This window comes from Lactuca sativa, chromosome 7 (assembly GCF_002870075.4).
Source record: "Lactuca sativa cultivar Salinas chromosome 7, Lsat_Salinas_v11, whole genome shotgun sequence".
Classification (NCBI taxonomy): domain Eukaryota; kingdom Viridiplantae; phylum Streptophyta; class Magnoliopsida; order Asterales; family Asteraceae; genus Lactuca; species Lactuca sativa.
This window is the reverse complement of record NC_056629.2, coordinates 94,106,968-94,133,233: the sequence shown is the minus strand read 5'-3', so window position 1 is coordinate 94,133,233 and position 26,266 is coordinate 94,106,968. Positions and strand designations below refer to the sequence as shown.

General features: G+C 34.2%; 1 protein-coding gene across 1 annotated transcript; it reads right to left on the bottom strand.

The window, feature by feature from the left end:
• Positions 1 to 16,822: 16,822 nt before the first annotated feature.
• Positions 16,823 to 19,105, bottom strand: LOC111912199 (receptor like protein kinase S.2). The gene is made up of 2 exons (XM_023907926.3): positions 17,619 to 19,105; positions 16,823 to 17,536 (listed from the first exon to the last, which is right to left on the bottom strand). Exons 1-2 carry the CDS (start codon positions 19,015 to 19,017, stop codon positions 16,986 to 16,988), a joined length of 1,950 nt encoding a protein of 649 aa, XP_023763694.1. The 5' UTR covers positions 19,018 to 19,105; the 3' UTR covers positions 16,823 to 16,985.
• Between the last annotated feature and the right edge of the window lie 7,161 nt (positions 19,106 to 26,266).

Sequence of the window (26,266 nt, the reverse complement as noted above, 5' to 3'; positions counted from 1 at the left end):
ATTAATCTGAGCCACTACTTCATGGCATGGCAGTATCTGCTGTGTCATGTTTTATAACCAGAGTCTCCTGGAGGGAGAGCATGAGTTTGTGTATAGATCTATACTGGATTGACCATCCTACACCTTGCTACTAGCTACAGTGTGACCTGCAGGTCTATGGGTGACAAAATGTTGTACCATTTCGATGTCTTCGAGCGTTGCGTTTTTCTCTAGTCGATCAAGCATGGTTACAACTATATCACATTATACCTTAATTAACAATTGGTTTAAGGTAGTAAGTACAACAGTAGTTAATATATACAATACTACAGTACATCATTATTTTTCCCACTACATTCACATTGTGATCTTCTTGCATAAACGGTAATGTAAACTATATTTTGGTAATTATAGTCATACTTGGGAAAAACACTCACTTTTACAAACTAACAATATAGAGAACATTCGGGTCTTGGTAGAAGACTACATTTCTAGTAGGAAATATAGGATTTTCTAGGTCATACAAATGCGTATAACAAACTTTTACTACAAACATTTGCAAACACTTTCTTCAAACATATACAAACATTTGACACTAAATACTTATGAACTCCAGCTTAAATACTGATCCTCTCTTTCAAAAGAACTTGTATTCTCAGGTCAACAGTAGACAAGTATAGATGACAGGTTTTGGGAAGACGGAGCACTTTTCAGACTCGTCTTATTTTGATTTTTCACTTTTGGTGTCATATTATTATTGCACAGAACGCACTTATCTAAAATTATACCATTAATACAATGGATGATTTTGTTATTTGTTTACTATTATGCATTGTTATGACACTATACATGACTTCCTCCACCCCCGAATGTTTCTGCCAATTCAGTTTGGGGGTGTGACTCTTGTTGACCTAAATTGTCTATTATTGACTTTAGGGCTTGGCCAACATTAGTAATAGAAATTGTGGAAGGGTAAAATGGACTTTTACCCATTTCAATGGTTAGAAAAGAGTTAGAGAAACTTGTGATGTAAGAATGAGGTTTTCATTAGAGATGTTTATAAAATGTGTTAGGCGGAGGCTAGTTCGGGATCTACGAGTACATGTCTATTACTTGCTGACTACGAGCTGAGTTTTCTCACTATACTTACCATGAGTGGTATCTTTATGTGATTAAGTTGTTTATGTGCTATCTATGTATTGTATTAATCTGCATTATGTCTTTGGGATTTATGTTGATTATTGTTGCTATGAGTTTACTGAGTTAGGACCAGAGGGTTCCACTGAGACACGTTGACCGGAGGGTCTTATTGTGTTATGGCCATGAGTGACTAATGAGCTATGTATGGTATTTTGGGGAACTCACTAAGCTTCGTGCTTACCGTGTTATGTGTTATTTGTTTCAGGTACTTATAAGGATTGCGGGAAGGCTCCAGCTTGATTGTACACACTTGTTCGGGACCATAATAAGGATTTTGGGATTTAGATTTTATTAATGGATTATGATGAGATTCAAGACACTTATGGTTTTTATAATAATATAATGTATTACACCATGTAAACCCTAATATGCATGGATTTTCATTTCCCCCATGATCCATGGGTTTTAACCTCCGTGGAGCATCCGTGGAGCACCCAATGGGTCCTAGCCTAATCTAGCGAGTCATGAACCATAAGCGCACTATATAAGAATGAATGATTTACAAATCAAACCCTATATATTTAATTACTCACTTTTTTTATCACAAAATTAATTCCAAATTAATTATTGGTCAATACTAATTAAATAATACTATTAATATATTAGAACCTATAATATATTAATAAACCATAAGTATCCTTTTCTCATTATGACTATCAAAGCATTGTAATGCCATGCAACCCAAAAGGACCATGCGAAGTCGGGTCAGGTACATACCAAATATAGTTATGGACATGGACACCTTATCTAATAGTCTCCCACTTGGATAAGTCTAATAACTATAGTTACAGGTATGACTTCAGGAAACGACCAACAATCGTAGCTCTTTCAAAGTCTCGCGGAACTGAGATGATGATGATACGTCATTTAAGATAAGTGATCATATAATCCTTTGTTCTAGATATTAGCTAGATAAATACATGGAATAATGTCGTACTTATTGTCTAGCAGTTTGTTTCCAGATTTCCGATTTGTTTGACATAGAACTAAACTGAACACATCAATTTGGTTCTGACCAGGCCCGATACATAGGTCAAAAAAAAATCATCGAGGGACCCAGATATCAATTCTAATCCTCTAAGGACCAAAAGGAACAAATAAACTTCGACTCATATTCCTTGTTCTACTACTAGTTGAATCATTCACAAAAGCACGTTTTATATCATCGAGTTACCGATGCGTTTTCATACAATCAATGCACAACCAACTCATAATCAACAAATCATATCTCTAGGTTTGAAGACTTATATGATATTACTGTCTCACGATCACTCGAGATAAATTCCATGAAGTGATACAAGTGAGCGTGGGTTAAATCCAATACTAAGAACTTATGAGTACTCATGAATGTTGTAGTAACTTTTAATATGTCCAACATCTTAGACATCTACAAGCCAACTTCATGACAGTCTTGATTCATATCTACTTCCAACATATGACTGACTATAGAGAGTTTGAATATAGTAATTACTCTGGAAGTCAAAACATGCAAAATTGAAACAATAGTAAATAATTGACACAAGATAGCAACACTTTACTTATAAATAAACAACAACTTTTATTTATTCATCAAATGTCAATTTACATTATACAAGTTTCATAAATAACTATCTAATCTGTAAAACTAATATCATCTTTCAGCCTGATATGCCTTGCATGCTGCAAATGATTAACCCTACATAGTCCCTTTGTGAGACGATCTGTTGGGTTCTCATCCGATGATACCCTATTTACCACGAGGAGTCATTCTTCTATCCAATGTCTAATGAAGTGGTATTTTCTGTTGATGTGCCTAGATCTGTCGTGACCCCTTGGTTCCTTAGCTAAGGCAACTGCACCCTCATTGTCACAGAAAAACTCCATAGGCTTCTTAATAGATGGTACAACTCCAAGGTCTCCAATGAAGTTCTTTAGCCATATAGCCCACTTTTCCCACTCGCTTGCTGCTATATACTCTGATTCGCAAGTTGAATCAGCTACTGTTTCTTGCTTGGAACTTTTCCAAGTAATTGCTCCTCCATTTATGGTAAAGACCTAGCCCGACTAAGAGTAGAAATTATCCCTATCAGTCTGGAAGCCAACATCACTACACCCCACAACTCTCAAGTCAGTACTCCCAACAAGGGTAAGGACCCAGTCACTAGTCCTTCTTAGGTACTTGAGAATATTCTTCACCGCAGTCTAGTGAGCCTTGCCCGGATTCCCTAGGTATCTTCTGACCATGCTCAAAGTAAAGGCCACATTAGGGCGAGTACAAGTCATAGCATACATGATAGAGCCTACAATAGAAGCATATGGTACTTGACTCATCTCAGCTATCTCAGCCTCTGTACTCGGGCTCTAAGTCTTACTCAGTTTGGCGTTACACTAGTTGGTAAGTCATTTTTCATGGAATCCTGTATCCTGAACCTCTTCAGTACCTTATCTAAGTAGGTACTTTGACTAAGTCCAATTAGCCTTTTACTCCTGTCTCTCAATATCCTTATCCCTAGGATATAAGTAGCTTCTCCAAGGTCCTTCAAAGTGAAACACTTCCCAAGCCAAGATTTAACCTCCTGCAAGGTTGGGATGTCATTTCCTATGAGTAGTATGGCATCCACATACAATACCAAAAAGCTAACTATACTCCCACAAGCCTTAACATATACACAAGACTCATCTTCGCTCCTCAAAAAACCAAATTCTTTGACTTTCTCAACGAAACAAAGATTCCATCTACGAGATGCTTGTTTCAATCCATATATGGATTTCTCAAGCTTACACACTCTATTAGGGTGTTTTGCATCGACAAAACCCTCTGGATAACTCATGTAAACATCCTCATCCAACTTCTCATTAAGGAAAGTGGTTTTGACATCCATTTGCCATATTTCATAATCATGAAATGTAGTTATGGACAGCAAAACCCTAATAGCTTAATATTTGCTACTAGTGAGAAGGTCTCATCATAGTCAACTCCCAGTTTTGAGTAAAGCACTTCGCAACCAGTCGTGCTTTATAAGTGTGTACATTCACATCCATGTCGGTCTTCTTCTTGAAGATCCATTTGCACCCGACCATCTTACCACCCGGTACATTGTCAACCAAGTTCCAAACTTGATTGTCATACATGGACTGAATCTCACTGTCTATGGCCTCTTTCCAATTGGTGGACTCGGGGCCTGCCATGGCTTCCTTAAAGCTGTTAGGCTCATCCAAATTTACCAATGTACTATCACTGATAAATGCATCACCTTCTGCAGTAATATGAAAACCACAGTAATTCTCAGGTATGTTCCTAACTCTTGTGGAATGACTCAGAGGTACGGACTCATCTATCGGCTCAACAGGAGTTTCCTGCTCAAGTTGATTGCTAGTGTGTGAGGTTCCTTCACCACTTGACTCTTGAAGTTCTTCAAGGTCAATTTCCCTCCCACTGTTTCCTTGGCTTATAAACTCTCTCTCTCTCTCTCTCTCTCTCTCTCTCTCTCTCTCTCTCTCTCTCTCTCTCTCTCTCGCGCGCGCGCGCACGAAAGACCCCTCTCCTTGCCACAAAGACCACATTCTCACTGGGTTTGTAGAAGAGGTAACCAAAAGAATTTTGTGGGTAGCCGATGAAAATACACCACTCACTACAAGGTTCAAGCTTATCCTGAGTCTCACGCCTCACGAAAGCTTTGCAACCCTAAATCTTGATGTGGTCCAAATTGGGAACTTTCCTAGTCCACATCTTGTGAGGTGTTTTGGCAACCTTCTTGGTAGGGACTAGATTAAGGATATGGACGACAGTCTCTAAGGCATACCCCCATAATGAGATTGGTAATGTAGCTGGACTCATCATGGAACGAACCATGTCTAACAATGTTCGATTGTGCCTCTCAGACACACCATTAAGCTGTGGTGTCCTAGGAGAATTGTGAAACGATTCCACATTCCTTAAGATAGTCAAGGAACTTTGTGCTAGATACTCTCCTCCTCGATCGGATTGGAGCATCTTAATGTTCCTGTCCAATTGATTATCCACTTCCTGTTTAAACTCTTTGAACTTTTCAAAGGTTTCTGACTTATGCTTGATTAAGTAGACATAACCATATCTACTATAATCATCAGTAAAAGTCGCATAGAAGCGGTTAGGATCCCTTGTGGTGGTTTTGAAGGGTTCACACGCATCTGTGTGTACAAGGTCCAGCAAACCTTCACCCCTAACACAAGTACCAGTAAAGGGTGACTTTGTCATTTTTCCAAGCAAACAAGACTCGCAACTATCATCTGACCTTATGTCAAACGACTCTAAGACTCCAGCCTTCTAGAGTTGGCCTATGCGCCTCTTATTAACATGTTCAAGAGGACAATGCCACAAGGATGCTTTATCCAAACTAGTGGAAGAATCGATATGTAATACATTTATTCCTAAGTTGTCTACAACTGACACAGTTTCATATACACCATCACAAGGTAATGCTTTAAAATAAAGAACATTATTATAAATGGCATTAATACCACCAACTTCATTATCAAATGAAAAAGTAAATCCTTGTTTGTACAAACTAAGAAAGGAAATAATATTTCTCGCCATTTTAGATGAGTAACAACACTTATTTAAATCTAACACTAACCCACTACTTGGCAACAAAGAATAAACTCCAATCTTGGTGATAGGTGAATCTTTCCTATTCCCCATGATCAAGTTTATCTTTCCATGCTCCACATCCTCACTTTTTCTTAGGCCCTACAAATCAGAACATATATGAATACCTCAACCTGTATCAAGAACCCAAGAAGTAGAATCTAATGATTTATTAGACAATATAGTGTAAATACCTGCATGGGTAGGCTTTACCTTCCCATCCGTAACATCTTGCAGGTACTTGGGGCAGTTTCGTTTCTAGTGCCCTTTATCCTGACAATAGAAACATTGAGCTTCCTTTAGGTTGGAAGAAGGAGTGATAGAACCACCTTTGGTTCCACTTAAAGATGAGCCATCAAGGGACTTTCCCTTGGTACCCTTCAAAGGGGTCTTCCTCTTCTTCCCTCTACTTTGCTCGATTGCTAAGACAGGGGCGGTGTTAGGAGTAGGGAGTGGTAACAATCGATTTACCTTTGAGACCACTTTTGGAGGTCTTCAAAAGTCCTTGAAGCTTGCTGAGTGTAACTTCCTCCTTGTTCATGTGATATGTCATTCAGAATTGATCATAACAAGTAGGTGAGGAGTGTAGTATGATGTCAATAGCCAACTCCTCGGGGAAGTTCATATTCAATTTCAGCAAATGGTCCACATACCTTTACATTTTCTAGAGGTCGTCCGTGATGCATTCACCATCCTTCATTCGATTTGTTATCATGAAAGAGATGATATCATACCCCTCTTGATTAGCACTTTGATGGTAGTGGTCCATCAAATCCATGTGCATCTCAAAAGGATAAAAGTCCTCATAGGACTTTTAGAGTTCAACGGTCATTATGGTCAACATGATACATGCCACTTTGGTAGCATCTCTCTCATGTGCCCTAAAGTCAGCGATCTCCTCTAGAGTAGCAGTGGACACATCATTTTCCTTTAGCTCCTTGTCGGGAACATATTCCTTGTCCTCGTAACGAGTGATCATCCTGATTTTCTGGATCCAATCCATAAAGTTGGAACCATAGAAGACGACTCTCCCACAAAGGTTCATGAGAAAGAAGGAGTCATTAGGGTTCGAGCCAGAAGCAACACTGTTGGAAGACATCTGAAAAGAAGAAAGACAAGTTTAGATTAGATATAGGATCCTTAATAAGACACCCAAATGTAATATTAAGGCCAGGATCCATCACAATACTTTATAACTTGGAAGAGGGATGTCGTAATCCAAGCTATAAAATATTTGATGGTAGGTGAATGACGATTCACCAATTTCCACCATGAAAAATGAAATAAATTATTAGGTTTTAATTGGATTGAAACTCCTAGATCTTTTGAGATTCATTGAACTTTTCAATGGCATGTTTAAATCTCGATTGTTCCCTCTCAAGTTTGTGACTAGGATGCTGAGGATCATAAACAAGGTGTGAATAACCATGCAAATTAACTTCGTACCCTTAATCTTTATCACCTAATCGATGTGTCGGTTACCCATACAAGCTCCATAGATCTATGATAAATATTAAGTCACCCTTTGCCACTCTTACTAGTCCATGTTAGCGTGTCGGTTACCCACACATGCTCCTCCAACGACTTGGTAAGGTACAAAGTGTAATTTCATGGGATAGCACCAATTTCACATTTTCCTAAAGTAACTAAGATTGGGAATTTATAAAAGATTTAGTTACTTTATATTTTTCTTTATACTTTTAATGAGAATTATAGTCTCTGTCCTACCCGTTCGGCTAACGACCCTACACTAGTCAACGAAGCGGTGGGTGAGAGTAGACACCCATAAACTGACATTTTATAGGCAACAACCTTATACACCCCCCCCCCTTATAGACCGGCTTCGTGAATGAGACCTACTAACGGTAAAACTAACTTGCTCTTATACATATTTATATTATTAACTTATAATATTATAAAGTGTAAGGTTTAAATTTTAACTTTTAAAACTCTAGGGTATGGAATTAAAGTTTTCTAAAGTGACTTTACAAATTCCAAAACTTGAGGGCAAAATTTGAAACTATTCAAAACCTTTCATATTCATAACTTATGAGTTTAATGGTTAATTAAAAAGAAGACTCTTCATTTTTAAGTAACCTATGGTTCTTTAACAACTTTTAAAGAAATGACTTTTGGTAATCCATAACTTGAGGACAAATTATGGACTTCATCAATAACATTTAGATCAAGAATCATATCATTAAAAAAATTGCACATAATTCCTATGATCTTACTAAAACTCATAAGCATGAATATTCATATCAATAATTTCAAGAATCATATAAACACATACAAAACTTGAAATTTTGATAATAGCCATTCAAAATGGATTAGCATGACCATTACACCATCAAAAACAGGTTTTATAAGACCAAAACAGGTTAGGGAAATGATTCTAGTCTATTTCCGGCAGCAAAACTCGAAAAACTGCACACAGGGGCTTATACTCGTCGACTGCACGAACCTACTCGATGAGTAGGATGATAAAACACTTGGACTCGTCGAGTCCCCCCATGGAGTCGGCGAGTCCACTGGTCTGTGGGCAAAAAAACAATTTTTTTTTCAAGCGTTTTGCATCAAATATCAAGAAAGTGAGCCTAGGCTCTGATACCACTGATGGGTTTTGAGCATTCTAACATTCCTATGGTGTACATGCAACCCTAGAAACCTTGAATCTATGTTTTCTCTAATATTCATGCAAACTTGATTTTTCCAAGGTTTACATCCTAACTAGCAAGGCATGGGGATCTTGTAAGGCAAAAACTAGTAGAATGACATACCTTTTCTTGTTGAGTGGATTCCTTAAGACCTTATGAGCCTAGCACCCCAAGTATGATGCCTCAAATGTTTCACACAACACCATAACTCTTGGAATAACTTGAGAAGAGAACACTTTCACTCAAAATCAGCTAGCCTTCCTTTTCTTGCAATAGTGGCCGATTTTGCTAGCTATGGAGCTCTTTATATAATTTGCCACATGTAGGGTTACACCATGTAAACCCTAATGTGCATGTCTTTTCATTTCCCCCATGATCCATGGGTTTTAACCTCCGTGGAGCATCCATGGAGCACCCAATGGGTGCTTGCCCAATCTAGTGAATCATGAACCATAAGTCCACTATATAAGAATGAATGATTTACAAATCAAACCCCATATATTTACTTAGTCTATTTTTTATCACAAAATTAATTCCAAATTAATTGTTGATCAATACTAATTAAATAATACTATTAATATTTTAGAACTTATAATATATTAATAAACCATACGTGTCCTTTTCTCATTATATCTATCCAATCGTTTTAATGCCATGAACCCAAATGGACCATCCCAAGTCGAGTCAACTACATACCAAATATACTTATGGACTTAGACACCTTATCCAACAGGATCACCTTTGTCAAGACTAGGAGGATCATTTGCACTTTGATGAAGAATACTTTGGATTTGTCTTTGTTTTGCCATTTCAGCTTCCTGAGCAGCCTTCTTTTCTTCTTTCGACAACTCCTGACATATGCCTTTTCCTTCGTCTTTGTCTTGTTCACTTGGATTTGGCTTTGATGAACTCGAATCTCCACCAGCAGTTCCAATAACAATGCCCTTTGTGATTGGTCGTGTTGTTATTGTTAATGTAGTCAAGATTCTGCCAACCACTCTCACATCACCAACAACATTCCCTGAACCCCCTTCGACTTTGTTGCCAGTCCCACTGCCAACACTTCATCTTTCTCCCCCTTGCACCCCTGTGCTCACAAGCGGGGCATTCGTTGGCATAAAATTTACGAATTTCGCAAGTTGAGCCAATTCTTTCTGAATGGTTGACTCTAGCATGCAAAAAATTTCAGTGAATGCTTCAGGAGAAACTACGGATGACTTCGAAAAATCAGACCTTGAAACAATATCCTTCAACTCTTGCAGTATGTGTTCGACATTCCTAAAGCTCTTAACATCAACCTCTGCATTGGAATCCATTTTCATCCCCAAAGAAGTGTATAACTCAATTGCTTTAGCTATAGCACCAGCAATTATATCTACCTTATTGTGAAGCGTAGAATAATTGTGACCTATAGTAGCAACTTCTTCCGTCATGTCTTCCCTCAATTCTTGAATTTTAAGGTTGACATGCTCATAAACTGTCTTCACGTCTTGAAGGAATAGAATATGACGAGACTTGGCAGTTTCTTTCAACTCACGAATTTCATTTTTGGAATAATCAAATAGAGATTGTACTCGTAAATCAGCAGACTCTTCCATATTGTGAAGCTTATTCAATATTCGATGCTCTTGGCCTTGTAACATAATATCCATATCAAGAGCATATATCGAATTCTTTCTACCACCATCAGCTTGCATTTGAAGTAGAGTTGAGCTTCCTATTGAGAATTTTAAACCGCTTTCCTGACATTAGCATATGATCAGGAATATTTTCTTCCTCAGATTTGAATTGTATTTTAGCAAAGGAACCCATTAAACCACCATCATCCATGTCATCATCATTAACTGATTGTCGTTCCTTCGGGGATGAAGAAGGAAATAAAGAGGTGATAGGTTGGTGAATAATGGTGTCAAAGGTAGGGGAATGTGAAAAGGAAGTAGAACGAGATGTATTGGGCACAATATAAGCTGGTAAAGAAACGATGGTTTCAAGAACCGAAGTAGGAATTGATGAAGATAAAATGAAAGTAGTACCTTGAGCTTAAGTATGTAAAACTCCTTCACCAATATTAACATTTGCATCCGTATCAGATATGTGCGCAGTGATGTTTGAAGTTAGTACCTCCTCATGAAATGACTCAGTAGTCGAAACTTCGGGTGGTATGGTCGTTGTCTGCTTAGGAGTTGATTTCGTTGATTGTTCACCATGATTGATGGTTGTGTCCATTGTCGAAGTTTCCACATTGCCACCTGGATTCCCAGACTTCTCAAAATTCGATTGAACTGGAGTATCCCTCACAGGTGAAATATGACTCGTTTTCTTAGTAACTGGCGTTTTAGGCACCAGTTCTTCATCAATTGAATGTTCATGCAATACTAACTTCCTCTGCTTCTTGTGCTTCTATTGTTTCTTCAAGATATGTTTGGCCATGTCTTTAACACACTGTTTCTTTAATTGAGGAGAAACCGGTGTTGGAATTTCTTGAAAACCAACCCATTTCCGAGTCACTTGTTGTTTATATTGAAAAGTTTGAGAAGGACTGTAAGTCATTTTCGTCAAATGCTTGAGAACACCAGTTTTCGTTGCAACCACTTCCTTCTGATGAACAACATGTTCCTCTTCGTGAATAATAGGTTCGAAGAACCCTCTGCTGACACATCCAATAACTTCCCTGTCTCGATAGACGGATTTATTGTTGTTAGATATTGCACCAACACTGGATTCAACAGATCAACCTTTTTCAGCATTCCATTTGGAATTCTTGCCACACTCGGAAATATTTTTGTATCATCTTCCACAGTTTTTGGAAACTGATACAATGCAAATGCAGCAATTTCTTCGTTTGCAGGGACTTGAATACCCTCTTTATCATAAACATATTAAAGAATAAGAACCCAATACCTAGCACATAAAATTCCCACCTTGGAATTTTTATTCCCAATACTTTTAAAAAATTCTTCCCATAGTTAATAAGCATAATCAACTTGAAGATCATAATAAATTCCAGCCACCATAGCATAAAACTTCCAAACATGCTTTGTCCAATCCCACACTTCGACCAGTCAAGCATCAAAGATATATTCCAAAGAGAAAGTTCCAAATACATGGCAACCCTGATTTCATGAATTCACTAATCTTGGAAAGATTTGGTTGATAACCCATTTCATTAAACATGTGAATCACTTGTTCATTCATAACTTTGATAAACGGCTCGGTATTAGGGATGTTCAGAATTTTGGCAAACAACTTCTTGGACAATCTGAACTTCTTATCATTTGTTAATTGAAAGGTAACAATCAACATTTTCTTGTTGTATGTTGCAGTAGATCCAGCCAAAGACAACCAAGACATAGGAACATCAAAAGAATTGAACATAGCAGTTGAAAATACCACACTTTTGAGAGCGACAATGAGCATTTGCAATTCCTCCGGATAAATACTTTCATCACTTTAAACTTTTAAATTGGTGCTCTGAATCTTCATTAAAGGGTGAGACGGTACATCATCTGTTGTTTAGGATGGATCAACGTTGACATTATGAGCCGCCATGGTTAGGGTTTTGAAGTTCTTTGAAGAAATCAGAGAGAATGAGGAAACAAATCTCTTGTGAACTTTAAGAATGCATAAAAGTGAAACTGATCGTCCAAACCCCTTTTTATAGTTGAGTAGAATTTTGAATTTGAAGTTGTTTCTGCATTTAATGTTGCTAACACGATCAACTTGTTTCACTTCCATCATGGTGTTCTCCGAATAAAATTGCCAATTGAGTTCACGAACAAAATCATTCTAAGTGTTCATAACACATGTACCTCGTTAGATATCTGTATAACAATGCCACCACTATAATATGGTGGTGTCCTTCAAGTACCTTGTAGCAGTCTTGATCTTTGTATCATCGTCCAATATGCCTATTCCTTCAAAGTATTGCTCCATCTCCGATAAAAGCCATCAAATACTCTTACTTCCCTTTTCTCCATGAATGTTGATAGTTTTGGGACTTCAATTTTTTTTAGCATAGATGTTGGAGCAACCTAATCCGCTAACCAGTGTACGTTTGTAAAGTGTCCACTCTGTACGCACATCCTCTACTCTTTGAGTCAAAATACAGAGCTTACCTTGCACTTGCTCATGCAATTTAGCCACCTCGTGTAGGAACAACTCTTGTAAGTTGCATATCTCTTTGCATAAGTCTCCACCAAGTTGATTGATCGTTCCTTTCATGCTGTCTTGCATTTCTTCATTGTCTAATTCGATCATGCCCATTTATTGATGTACATCCTCAACTTGAGCACGCAACGTCTCCATAATCGTCTTAACTTCGCCGACTCTCTTTTCTAAGGATACCCATATATCCTTAGACTTACCTGGTCCCTTGCTTTCACCATGACGAGTCTCCTCTCATCCTCGATTTTCTTCGTTCTCCACGACACTAGGCATCACCAACACCAATCTTCTCCATTTCACCTACCATACCTACATTTAGTTGATTCGCTCTTATACAACTTGGCACGGATATGACTCTTGAATCTCATCGTAAGACACTTAGTCCTCAAACTAAGTCAGCCTAACTCGAATCACAACACAAACTCAAAGGAAAGGAGAAAGTAGCTCAACACTTGGAAACTCTTTATTGCTCTAGAGAAATGAAACTTAATTACAAGGTAAGGGAGAAATGAAATAGGAGAGCCCTATATATACAAGAGGCGAGCATTACTAGGAACTAAGGGGCATCTTCCAGAATGTTTATAGAAGACGTCTATTCATGATTCTTCCATGGAGTTTCTAGAGATCTTCTAGAATCTTTCTAGAAGTAACTATTCTAGAGAGAACTAAAATAACTACAAAATATTTATGAATAATGTGGGTCGTTACACTTAGCCTTCTTCCGTAAAACGGGGAAAGGCTACCGAAGATAAGGATGACATGGAGATTCCTCAATCTCCTCCAAAGACGAATTCTCGAAAAGGCTTATCCATCCAAATATCCCTCTAAATCTTAATTAAGAGGTTCATCTACAAAAAAACAACATTGAAGATGAGGAAGAAAGCTTCACCGAAGAAACGTCGACCGAAGAAAACCCTAGGTCTCCTCCAAAAACAAAAACTCACACTCCTCCAACAAAAACACCGACTCCATGTCTGAGGATCACATTGATGACTCTGCGGCCACTAAGCAAAAAAAGAGTGACCAGAGAGCGGCCAAGCTAGAAGAATCAAGGACATGATATCCTCTTGGATGAAACCCTAATGTAACATATATATATATATATATATATATATATATATATATATATATATATATATATATATATATATATATATATATATATATATGTAAAGGTTCAAATGAGAACCAAAAAAGATTAAGAACCTAAGAACCAACTAATTAAGGGAAATTCTTGTCAAAACACGGAATGAGATAAGCTGTAATTCTCACGAAATAGAAGTTGTAAAGGTTTACTATCTACAACCACCACCTACCTCCAGTGACTGTACAACCCCGTGGCCACCTACCTCCAGCAAATGTACAACATCGTCGTCACCTACCTCCGACGACTATCCACCACCGCCACCTAGTGTCTTCACCATGTCGCTGCCTCATGCCGCCGACAAAACTCGTTACCACCGCCGTTACGTGCTTTTCTGGCGACTTCCAAAATACTAGTTGAAGGATTCTTATGGTCTTGTCTCATTTCTGGTGGTCTTCGTAGTTCAAATCTGTTCAGATCTGGTCAGATCTAGAACCTCCGGCTTCAGATCTACAACATTTGCCTTCAGATCTGCCCTCATCTCCCTCACCATTACTTCTTGCTACCGACGTCGATCTCACCACCACCATCCGCCAACCTTCAGATCTAGAGTCGCCACCTTCAGATTTAGAACATCCTCCTTCAGAACTCTTGAACTTATTTTTTTCTCTAAAATGTTCTATCACCGGCGAAAATGTTTGTCAAATTTGTACCAGATCTGTTATGTGTCACCTCTTTCCCATGTATAAATCATTTTCGTTTTTGGCTCTCTTATTTTTGGTCAAAACACCACCAAATCGACATCTGATCTGATGTTTTTGTCCATTTCAGGTTAGATCTGGTGTGTGTATGTTGTTTACATTGATGGTGTTTAAGAAAGGAAGTTCTGAAAAAAAGATGCACATAAGGTGTTTTATGAAATGCCTCAATGAAATTTGGTAAGTTATTAAGTTGTGAATTAAGTTGTGAATGCATATATTTTGTATATTAAACTATGAAGTTTGTGTATTTAGCTGTGATATTTGTGTTTAAAATTGCGAATTGAATGCATTAAGCTGTGAATTTGTTATTTAGACTGTAAATTGACTATATTAAGCTGTGAATTTTGTATATTTAACTATGAATTAATTGTATTAAACTGTGAATTGATTGTATAAAATTTTTTAGTTGAAAATATGCTTTTGAATGCATATTTTTTGGGTATTAAACAGTGAATTTTCTGTATTTAACTATGAATTAAAAGTTTTAAGTTGATATTATGTTTTTCTACTTGCATTTGTTGTAGATCTCTATTATATTTTGGTTTTTTTTATGTTGTTTTTTTTTTGTTAATGTGTGAATTTGATATTTTAATCTCTCATTTGTCATATAATTTTGTTAATTTTAGTTTTAACTGCTATTAACTTGTGAATGTATAATTTTTTTTGAATTAAACTTTAAATTTATTATACTAGTTTGTGAAATTTCTATATTAAATTGTGTATTAATTGTAATAAGTGTTTTAAGTTGATAATATGGATGTGAATACTACTTTTTGTGTATTAAAATGTGAATTTAGTCTACTAAGCTGTCATTTTTGTGTTATAAACTGTGAATTGATTACATTAAGCTTTGAATTTTCTTTTTAAACTATAAATGGACTGTATTAAGCTGTGAATTTTCTGTTTGAACTGTAAATTGACTAGATTAAGTTGTGAATTATGTGTATGAAACTATGAAGTTACTTGTATTAAGCTATGAATTTTGTGTATAAACTTTGTATTGACTATATAAAGAGTGTTAAGCTGACAATATGGTTATGGATGCATATTTTTTGTGTATTAAACTTTGAATTTTGTGTATTAAACTATGACTTTTGTGTTTTAAACTGTGAATTGACTGCATTAAACTGTATATTTTCTTCCTAGACTATGAATTAACTATATTAAGTTGTAAATTTTGTGTATTAAATTATTAGTTGATTGTATAAAGTTGTGAATGAATTGACATTAAGCTGTTATTATTTTATAATTTTTTTATTTGCTTTTGAAATAATGTAAATTTTATTCACGACTTAATATATTAAATTCACAATTTAAAATATGAATGATTTATGTATAAATTTTTTTGTTAATTTTTTTCTGAATATATTTATCTGTTGTGTTATATAAGTATATAAGATTACATTAGTTTTAATAATAATTTTGCATTAAATTCAAAATGAGTAAAATAAATGGTTTTATTAGACTATGAATGCAGTATTTATGTTATTAATGCATGACTTTGTTTACAGATCTAATTTAGAAGAAAATAATGGTTGCGATGCTGGTATAGGTGGTTGGTGGCAGCGTGTGGTGGTGGTAGTAGTACGGTTTGAAATTTTGATTTCTTTAAGTTTGTGAATTAGTATAAAATGGTTTGTATTAAATTGTGAATTTTGTGAATTAAATTACGAATGGACTGTATAAGCTTGTAATTTATATAAGTTTTGTGTTCAAATATGAGAGCATATAAGAATGAAAATATTATACTGCAAAAATTACAATTTTGCCCTTTTTGTATCGAAAAGAGAAAATAAAAAGGATTTTCACATGTTTAACAAGCATATCATGTAAATATTTATTAACTAATGAGGTTCTTAGGTTCTTAATCTTTTATTGTTTTCATTTGAACCACTTCCTATATATATATATATATATATATATATATATATATATATATATATATATATATATATATATATATATATATATATATATATATATATATATATATATGACTGTAAGAGTGCAAAGTAAGCATGCCAAGCAAAGTCTAGTCCATGTCTTACAAGTACGCCCTCCATGTATTAGAATAGAAAGCAAAGCAAGACACCAAGACCCAATCATCTAGTTGGGCCCAAATGGGTCATGCGAACTGGGTTGGGGCTTGTAACATGTAACATGGATATGTCTTCCTGGTCTGCAACTTGGGTCCGTCACCTATGTCCTTCAATTGTGTGCTGTGTGGTGACAACCTTGGTCCATCCGCTCCTACTCTCGTCGTTCTTCCTACGCCCATCAACAATTAACAACAATGTCGTATAAAACAGTTACAACTATAGGAATGTGTTACAAGAGATGTAGAACTACATAGTTCACTTGGGATTGGTCATTATTTTCATCATTAAAAACTTAATCATTGGTATTCTTCCATATAATACATAGGTACAGTAATATAATACAATCTTGCTAACCTAGGAGTACAATTGGAAACAAATATCCACATGTACATACTTGTAATTATCTTTTGCCACCATGGCTAGCAAGATCATCATCTACACCTCAATCTGTTCCAGTGCCCGAAGGACATCATTAGCTGTAGGCCTGGCCTTAGGGTCATACTCAACACACTGCAGAGCTAATTCCATTATCTTCACCAATGAATTGCCGTTGAAGCATGTTTCCTGAATGAATTTGGCGTCAAACACTTTAGCAGACCAATTTTCTTTTGATACTGACCTCACCCAGGTCGGCAAATCAACTGAACGTTTTCTTCTCTTAGCAGACTCTCTACACAAAAGTTGTAACATTATAATTCCAAGGCTATATATATCAACCTCTTCTGTGGCATTCACTGATCCACTGAACTCGGGTGCACAATTTTTTTTAACCCTTTGTCTTGTAGCTGGCATAAGCTGTGAGAGACCAACATTAGCAATCATTGGATTATAATCCTCATCGAGCAATATCATGCTCAACTTAAGGTCTCCATGAATTATCTTCTCTTGAGTGTGAAGGTAGAGGAGGCCTCTTGTGATTCCCATAATTATATTTAACCGCCTTCGCCACTCAAAAGGAGTTATAGATCCACGCTTATTCCGGGAAGCTGCATATAGAAAGTTAACTAATAAGCAAACCCCTGTTATTGATCTTAAAAAAATATAAGAAATATTTATGTATAAACTTACATTTTAAGAGAGACGCAACACTCCCATTAATCATAAATTTAAAGACACACAATGTCTCTCCTCTACCCCAGTAATAGGCCTTAACATCCAATACGTTCATGTGGCGAATCTTTCCAAGGGAAGAAACAGCAGTAGCAAAATTATTTTGGCTTAATTGAGTCAGTATGCGTTTCACAACAACTTGAGAACCATCTGAAAGATATGCTACATATGTTCTACAGTAAGGTTTTTCATTTAGAATCTTGGCAGATGCAGTAAGCAACTCGATTAGACTTAACTCAAACCCACCATCGAAATGAACCATATGTCCACCAGATTCATAGTCTGCATCAACTATAGAAGTCGCTAACACAACAGGTTTACTTATTGCCAAATAAGAAGTCATTGAATTGATCAATTTCGGAACATCCGCTTTTAAGAAAGACAATGCTTTCATGCGCAGTTTACCTTTTGCAGCAGAAGGATCCACCTTTTTTTGTAAAGACAACGCCAACTCAAGCTTTGCTACAACTTCCGCCATTGTTGGCCGTTTATTTGCATCAGTATGCAAGCATCTAACTGCAATGTTTGCAAACTCCTTCAAACATTTACTCGATATTCGCCTCCTCAATCTAGAATCAATAATCTTGGATAATTTTCCTTTTCCAATACGATCTTGAGCCCATTTTGCTAGACCCCATTGCTCTTCTTTAAGAGTTGTGTCCACAGCAGGCCTCCCACATAACACCTCTAAGAGTACAACACCAAAAGCATAAACATCAGATTTACTTGTTAGCTTTTTCGTAAGGAAATATGTTGGATCTAGATACCCGAATGTCCCTTTGACTCCTGTGGTAACAGAAGTATTGGTGGGGCCCACTTTCGCCAACCCAAAGTCTGCGATTTTTGCAGCGTAATTGTCATCTAACAAGATATTGGATGTCTTCACATCACGATGTATGACTACTTGTTTAGTTCCGGTGCCTGTGTGGAGGTAATCTAATCCACGAGCAGCACCTATACATATATTGAGCCGCAATAACCATGAAAGAGGAGTAGCACCTTTACGAAGACAACCTTCAAGTGTTCCCTTGGGCATATACTCGTAGACAAGAATCATCTCGTTTGCATCTTTACAATAACCAATCAAAGAAGCTAAGTTACAATGTCTCAATTTAGAAAGCATCTCAACTTCTGCCCAGAATTCCATGGCCCCTTGATTTGAATTGGAATGCAACCGTTTCATGGCTACAAGGACATATGTTTCTCCGATCTTGATGGAACCTTTGTAAACCTTCCCATATCCACCTTGACCTACGACGGATTCCTCATCAAATCCATGGGTGGCTATCTGAATCTCTGAAAGGGAAAACTGGTGACATGGTTGTGTTTGCAAAGTTTGGTCGTGGGTATCTTCCATAGCAATAGGTTAATAATATGTTGTGAAGAAAATCAAAAGTTGCAACTACAAATGTTGGAGTGCAGAAAGTTTGATTTGTAAATTTGTAATTGCGTGATTTGACTTTATTGTTTCTCAAGCTGAATATATATTAGATAATATATTGTCGATTGCACATTTGCACGATAGTTGACTTGAATATTGTAGGGTCGTTCTAGATAATGTTATTTAAAACAGTTATAAGGGTAGAAATTTTTGTTAAAGCACAAACAAAAAGTTTTCAAATGAATTTGTATTTGTTACTATATATTGTACTAGGTGTGAGACCCGTGTAATACACTGGTTTTTTTTTTAAAAATTAATATATTTTGTTAAACATTACATGTTTTTTATAATATTAATTTAACATAAAGACAAAAATATATAAAGAATAAATTAAGTATTTCGAAATATAAATAAATAAAATAAAAATGTACATATTTAGCCGATAGTTAGCCCTTTTGTAATCGCCTCATCATGTGCCTTGTATATGCTTTATTGATTTCCATTCATTAATAGTATTAATTAATGATTTCAAGATCTTATAAATCCTTATAAAATGCCATTATATAAAGGTGGTTAAATTATTCAATTATTGCCAAATTTATGAAACTCAAAACTCTCATCATATTTCTCTAATTAAACTGATAAATAAATAAGGAAAATAAATATATTAAAGAAAACAAAGATTTTGTTGGAATAAAACAAAATATGGTGAAATTTGGAGCACACTAAAATTGATGCTAAATGGACGTTTTTCCATCCTGAAGGAAGCTTCTTGGCAATATAAAAGTTAGGTTATCTCTGTTTTTAACATGTTTGTGATTTGATCTCGTTTATCTCATAGTATTATATATTTCTGAAAAGTCTTCCGTAAGCTTTGCATTAAAAATTAATGTCATTATATTATGTAACTGTCAGTCAACAGAAGTTTTAGTAGCCAAATTGAATTTGTATTTATAAACAATATATAAGTAGTTCTTTTAGAGATTTTTCTGTTACCATATTCCTTCTATTCACACACATGGCAACAAGAAAAAAACCAAAAAATACAGTAATTATAATAAAGCATTTCCTTTGAAATATAAATCTCAGTATTACCATAATGGATAGCCGTGACGTCCCTTCATGGTCAGTGGTTTTTAACCAGGTTATAAGCCCGCGCGCGTTGTGGTGGGAGTTTAAGCAAAAAAACATGTGACATAACATTTGGGTTATGGTATAATGTGTGGCAAAATAATGCTACAGTTAGGTAGGTTTTTCAAAGGAGGGTGTTGTAGTAAGAAGAAATGAAAGTATGATACTATTACAATGTACTATCAATGTTTTAGCTATTAAGGCATTGTATTTTTTAAAAATATACCCAATTATAGCATACACTATACAAAATTGAGAACCAATAAACATAAACAATAAGTAGAAAACAGTGCCAGCTTGTCCTACAATGGAACATATTCCTAAGCAAATCATGATAAAATATTAAAATTTTTAAACTCAATTAGCATAAACACAAAAAGCTTTTCTAACAGAATTATTTCATTCTTTGTTCCCACTCGAAGAGAAATTTGTCATTATTCGGTCATGAACGCTATGACTTCTTGCCCCTTCATTTCAACAACCACCTAAACCCATTTAAGAAAAAATTAGTGAATTCCTACAATGACACTTCATTCAAGGTCCAACAGGAAGTGCACTGTTATAATTAGTGGGTTTTCAAGAAAACTAAAAGTGTAAGCCTATAATGGGATGCCTTACATAAAATACATGCAAATATGTTATAATTGGATTTTTTTTTTTTGATTCATACGTCATTCATTCGTTCCATGTCCAACAGAAAGTGGAATACTATACTTGAGTATTTTTTAAATAAAAAATCGGAAATTCAATGTTATAATTGGTTAATTTTTTTCATAATCACAAAAAAATAGTGACATGTGTAAGAAAAAAGAAAGAGGGGTACAAAATGTGCGAATAAGGCATAAATTAAGGGCTTTATTATCATGTTAGTATCAATATCTTCATACTATCCTTATGCAGACTAATCCCTTGTATTGGCCTCATACTTTTAAAAGTATGCATCTTCTCGATCCAAAAAATATAAATTTCGTAGAAATCCGAGTTCATATAAAAGAGATATGAATTTTATAAAATATAAAATGCAGCCACTCAAAGAATGTGCGACGTAGAAAGCTACTAAGAGAGTGGTTGATTTTTAGCTAAAGTCGCCAAAATGAAAATCGTAGTACTCCTTGAAAAATGAAGTTTGAGAAAAAGAATGCCTAAATCATAGTCTGTACGAGATAGGTATGATTTTTGTAAAATCATTAAATTATATAAAAATAGGGGCTAGAAATAAAGTCAGATACAGTTAATGCAACCTAAAGGAATGTTATAGTACCTGTTGTGTTAATCATAGATATTAAAAAATTTCGAAAAGGAAGCTCGTATAAAGGAGTTACATATTTTATAAGAATAAGCGTCTTTTAGCGCGAGGTGCTCTAAGCATGGCGTGCACCAAGTTCTAGAAAGGCATACGATGCACCAACGACATTCAGATACGTGTCAGCAGTTGGATGGATCTATGTCGCTTAAGCGTGACGCACACCTCCCTTGCACAGTGTGCATTCCTACTATAAATAGAGTTATTGCCCCTCACTTCCTCACTCAACCTCATACTTCAGTTCTCTCTTTCTCTCATTTTGCTCACGAAAATCCTCTTAAAAGCATAGAAACCTATATAATTTATATATTAAATTATTAGTTAGCCTTTTATCTCAAGTCTGGTCAATCACGAGGCTAATTGTGGATCCTGAGTCCTGAATCTACCTTACATCAGAAGTATTCTACCTTACATCAGAAGTATCACGCTTCAAAAGTGAGTTTCACGATCCCTTTTTCCATCATTTTATAAAATATCGGGGGTACAGGAGTATATTTTATTTTATTACAAATCGTTATATATCATTATTATATAAATATTATTTTCATATAACGTATTTTATATCGCTACTCATTTCACCCAAAATATTAGATATTATACTCTATCGTTACCTTTCCACAATCATAGGATTCATATTATGCCCCGTAGATACTCTGCCTAGTTTTAAGCAATGATATTATGTCTAGTCGTTATACTACCTGATATAGGAGAAGATTATACCTAGATAGTATGTTGCTCGATTCCCTAAGATAACTTAGTATCTAGAAGTAATGCTGACCAAACTCTATGATAAATATTATACTTAGTGTTACTCTGTCCTAATATCCTATAATCAAATTACTATATATATATATATATATATATATATATATATATATATATATATATATATATATATATATATATATATATAAAGAAAGAGAGAGAGAGAGAGAGAGAGAGAGAGAGAGAGAGAGAAAGAGGTTTCAATGTATTTTGACAATTATTGTGTGTTTGTAATGACCAATAAGAATTAAAGAAATTATAAATAATTAAATAATTTATTTAAGGGTAAAATAGTAATATTTTCTATATTTAATTATGGTTGATAATTAAAATATTTATTATCCCTTTAAGACGAACTACAAGGCTAACACAAAAAATTAAACGATTTTTGTATAAAAATCCCACAAATTTTATTTTCAACTCCAATCACACACTAAAAATTCAACACTAAAAACATCTTTTAATATTATATGATATCATTTTACTTAATTATGATAATATATAAATTAGTAATAACATTAGTATTAATTGATTAAATAATTTAACAGGATAAATAAGACCAACGATTTTCAAAATCTATAAATTTGTATTTTAGTTTATGTTTTTCATTCACTATATATGTTATGTTTGAATTTTAAATATATATAGTTATGTTTTTTTTGGAAGAGCCAAAGCTCAGCAAACAATATATATTTAAGTTTGTTATATAATGAACTCACATTATATTTATTATTTTATTTTGCTAAATTATTGAAATTATAAAATAAATAAACGAGAATTCACTGGTAATTAGATTACTTCCAAAACAACTAAATAAATGAACTAATGATTTATTGTTATTACGAAAAAGGATATATATATATATATATATATATTATAAATGTTTGGCGGGGATGAATAGTTCAACACCAATCTGGTGTATTCCTCTAGCAATACACTAGATTGTCGGCCAATATAATGTTCCATTAGAGTAAAACGTGAAAGATCTAGTATGTTCAAGAATCATATTAAAGTGATATTGCTAAATAACATATAATATTAATGGGTCACACTAACAACAACTTGATACAATTGATTATTTATTAGAAGTTGATTTTAGCAAATATTCAATAAACGTCTTATAATTAAATTGGAAATTATTTATTTCATTGATTTATTTGTACAAAAATGTAACAAGAAATCAAGTTAACCATTTTTGGAAGACAGAAGAGCTATTGTCAAATCTAAAAGGTGTGCAGGATTTTCAGTGACATTTTCTGAAAAATGGCACTAATGTTGTTCGCAAAGGGCTATTGGCTTTTAGCGACAGCTGCTGAATTTTAGTCTTCAAAAAGTTTTTCCAATCTTTTGCAAGCAATTGATGTTTACTCAAGTGGGAGCTTGTTCAACGACATTACAAAAAGTTTTTTGGTCCCGTTAAATGTCCCTTTAGGAATGGACTTGACATTTTTGTGTTGGCTCACAAAAATGTCATTACCTGGTTACGTTTATGCACATATCTTTTTATGCATATTTGTGTTGTTTATTTTATGCAATTGTTATGTGTGGTTGATAAATTAGTTTTTCACATGCTAAAATAATTTTGGACAAAATAAACATCACATGAAGTTTAGGTTTTCAAAATTGGACATAAGCTATAACAAATTATTATTTTAAAATAAAACCCGGTTTTATAAAATTGTTAATAACGACAAATTTTGAAATACTTCATTATAAGTTTTAAAATAGTGGTTTTTATAACTTATACAAACTCCAAATATATAAGTAATAACATGAAGTTTTATTAAAGATCTAAAATGTTCAAATGCATTCAAACTTAATATCAATTATTAAAATTGAATTGCATCAAATTTTATAAAAACTAGTTTTTTTATATAGAACCTTTAAAAATGATTTACTTTTGAAAATTGATACCATGGTTTATTATATGCATGTAATAATCATGATATCATATGTTTTTAAACTAGATTTATAAAACATATAAAGACCCTTTTTACAAACCTCAAATCTATGCAATCATTTTGAAGAACACTCGCACACCTTTTGTATGTACTAGTGGGATAAAGGATACCTAACCTCTTAGTGTTATCTTTTGATGGCCGAGATGTATTCGCGATTTCCATAACCAAGTTATAGGCCGATTACACAAGTTTTTCAAATTGGAAGATTTAATCGGAAATCTTTTGTGATAAAGGATGCCTAAGCAAGAGAGTTCTGAGGCATAGATGGGATCAAAAATGTCTAATTAAATTTGTAATTAGCGATCCCATAACTCTAAGAATTATATAGTCATATATAATTGATAATCGATATATCTACCGAATTGAATTCAAATGGATGAGATAAAGGATACCTAACAATTTATTTGTTTTGCAACTTGGATCCTAGGCTTTGATAATTAATGTTTTTAGAAACTAAAAGGGTATTAATTATTAAAGATTAAATATTGAAAATAATAAATGAATTTTGTTAAAATTTTGTAGTTAAGTAATCCATTCTCATTATCATGTATTGTCATTTTCTTTAATGACTTAATGAAACAATAACATTCAATATATACAACTTCAATGAATGTGTTCATGTCTTAAGAGACAATCTCATAAGAGATGAAATTGTATACACTTAAGGGTCCAAGTCCTAAACTATTTGCTTTGAACAATAAGCCTGAAACATGATACCTAGTAAAGGCATCAATGTGATGCTAAAGATGTTTCTAACATCAAGCTAGGAATAGTTATTCATGACGTCTAGGAAGTCATGGATAATTTAAACATGTATCTGATGATATAACAGTTCAAACAATATTCTAATAAACACAATGATATTTTATTTAAAGCTTATTTAAACATTGGAATAATGCAAGGCTAAAATAATCATCTTGTACGATCCAGGAGGCCCTTGTTTTATGGATTAAACACCTTTAAGCCCAAGAAATATACTAAAGCCCACATAGATGGATCTTGTTTCTTTTGTGAAGAAACTGGAGACTGGAAGAGAATTTGCTCCTCTTATTTGGAAAGAAAGTTTGGAAGAGACTAGTTCTTTTTGTATCTACCAGATATAACTCATACTTTTCATATAACACTTAAGTACTTGGTACTTTAATGTTAATCTAATATTTGTAAATGGTTTACAAATAAATACTAAAGAGTAACCAAGCTGAGCACAATCAAGTAGGAACTACACTCTAGGATTTTAGTTTATTATTTATGCTTAGAACATAAATTACTTGTAATTAAAACAATATTTGTTTTGGAACAAAGTATGTTTTAATTTAGCATGTCTAAATTTATGTATCAGTTATTTTATTCAAATGTTTTATAATTTACTTAATCGTTTTTCATAACGATAATATTCATATTCTAAAATGATTAACTTCTATCTATGATATTGGATCTCTTAATAGAATTGTAAGGTAAATATCAATATTTTTATAAATAAAATTAAGTTCTATATGTAAGCATGTTTTGACATAAACTTGTTTTTAGTCAAACTCATCTTTGACACTGTTATCGTTATTATATAAATGAAATTCACATATTCCAACTTCAAGAAAGGGATCTTTAAAGCCAAATAATATAGTTTATTTGACATATGTGAACCTTATTTATATGAAAAGGGATTTTTAATGATATTTTCACTAAAGTGTAGAGAAAATAATTAAGGAACTATACACTTTGGTGTATGATTTCCTTTCTAATGAATGTTTGATATTAACCACAAGATACCAAATCAACTTCATTAATAACTAAGTAGTTTTAATTATAATTTACTTAGTAAAGCATAATTTTCAAATATTTTTTGAGGGTTTCAAAAGTTGAGATACAAAGCAGTAAGAACCATCTAAGACCTAAATGATATAAAGGAGGAATTAAATCTTACTTGGTATGATTACTTTATAATCGGTGGAAATATGTTCCTTTAATCATTTTTTGGGATAATACTTCAATCACTATTAAATGTATCCTGAATACAAATACCAACTAATAAGTAGATTAAACATTTTATAAGACTTAGGATGGAAAG

What these genes read in the sequence shown, in the direction of transcription:
- LOC111912199 (XM_023907926.3), bottom strand. Translation starts at nt 19,017, where the DNA reads ATGGAAGATACCCACGACCAAACTTTGCAAACACAACCATGTCACCAG. An exon ending in TGTTGCGTCTCTCTTAAAAT is followed by an intron (nt 17,537 to 17,618) that starts GTAAGTTTATAC and finishes TTCTATATGCAG; the next exon opens with CTTCCCGGAATAAGCGTGGA.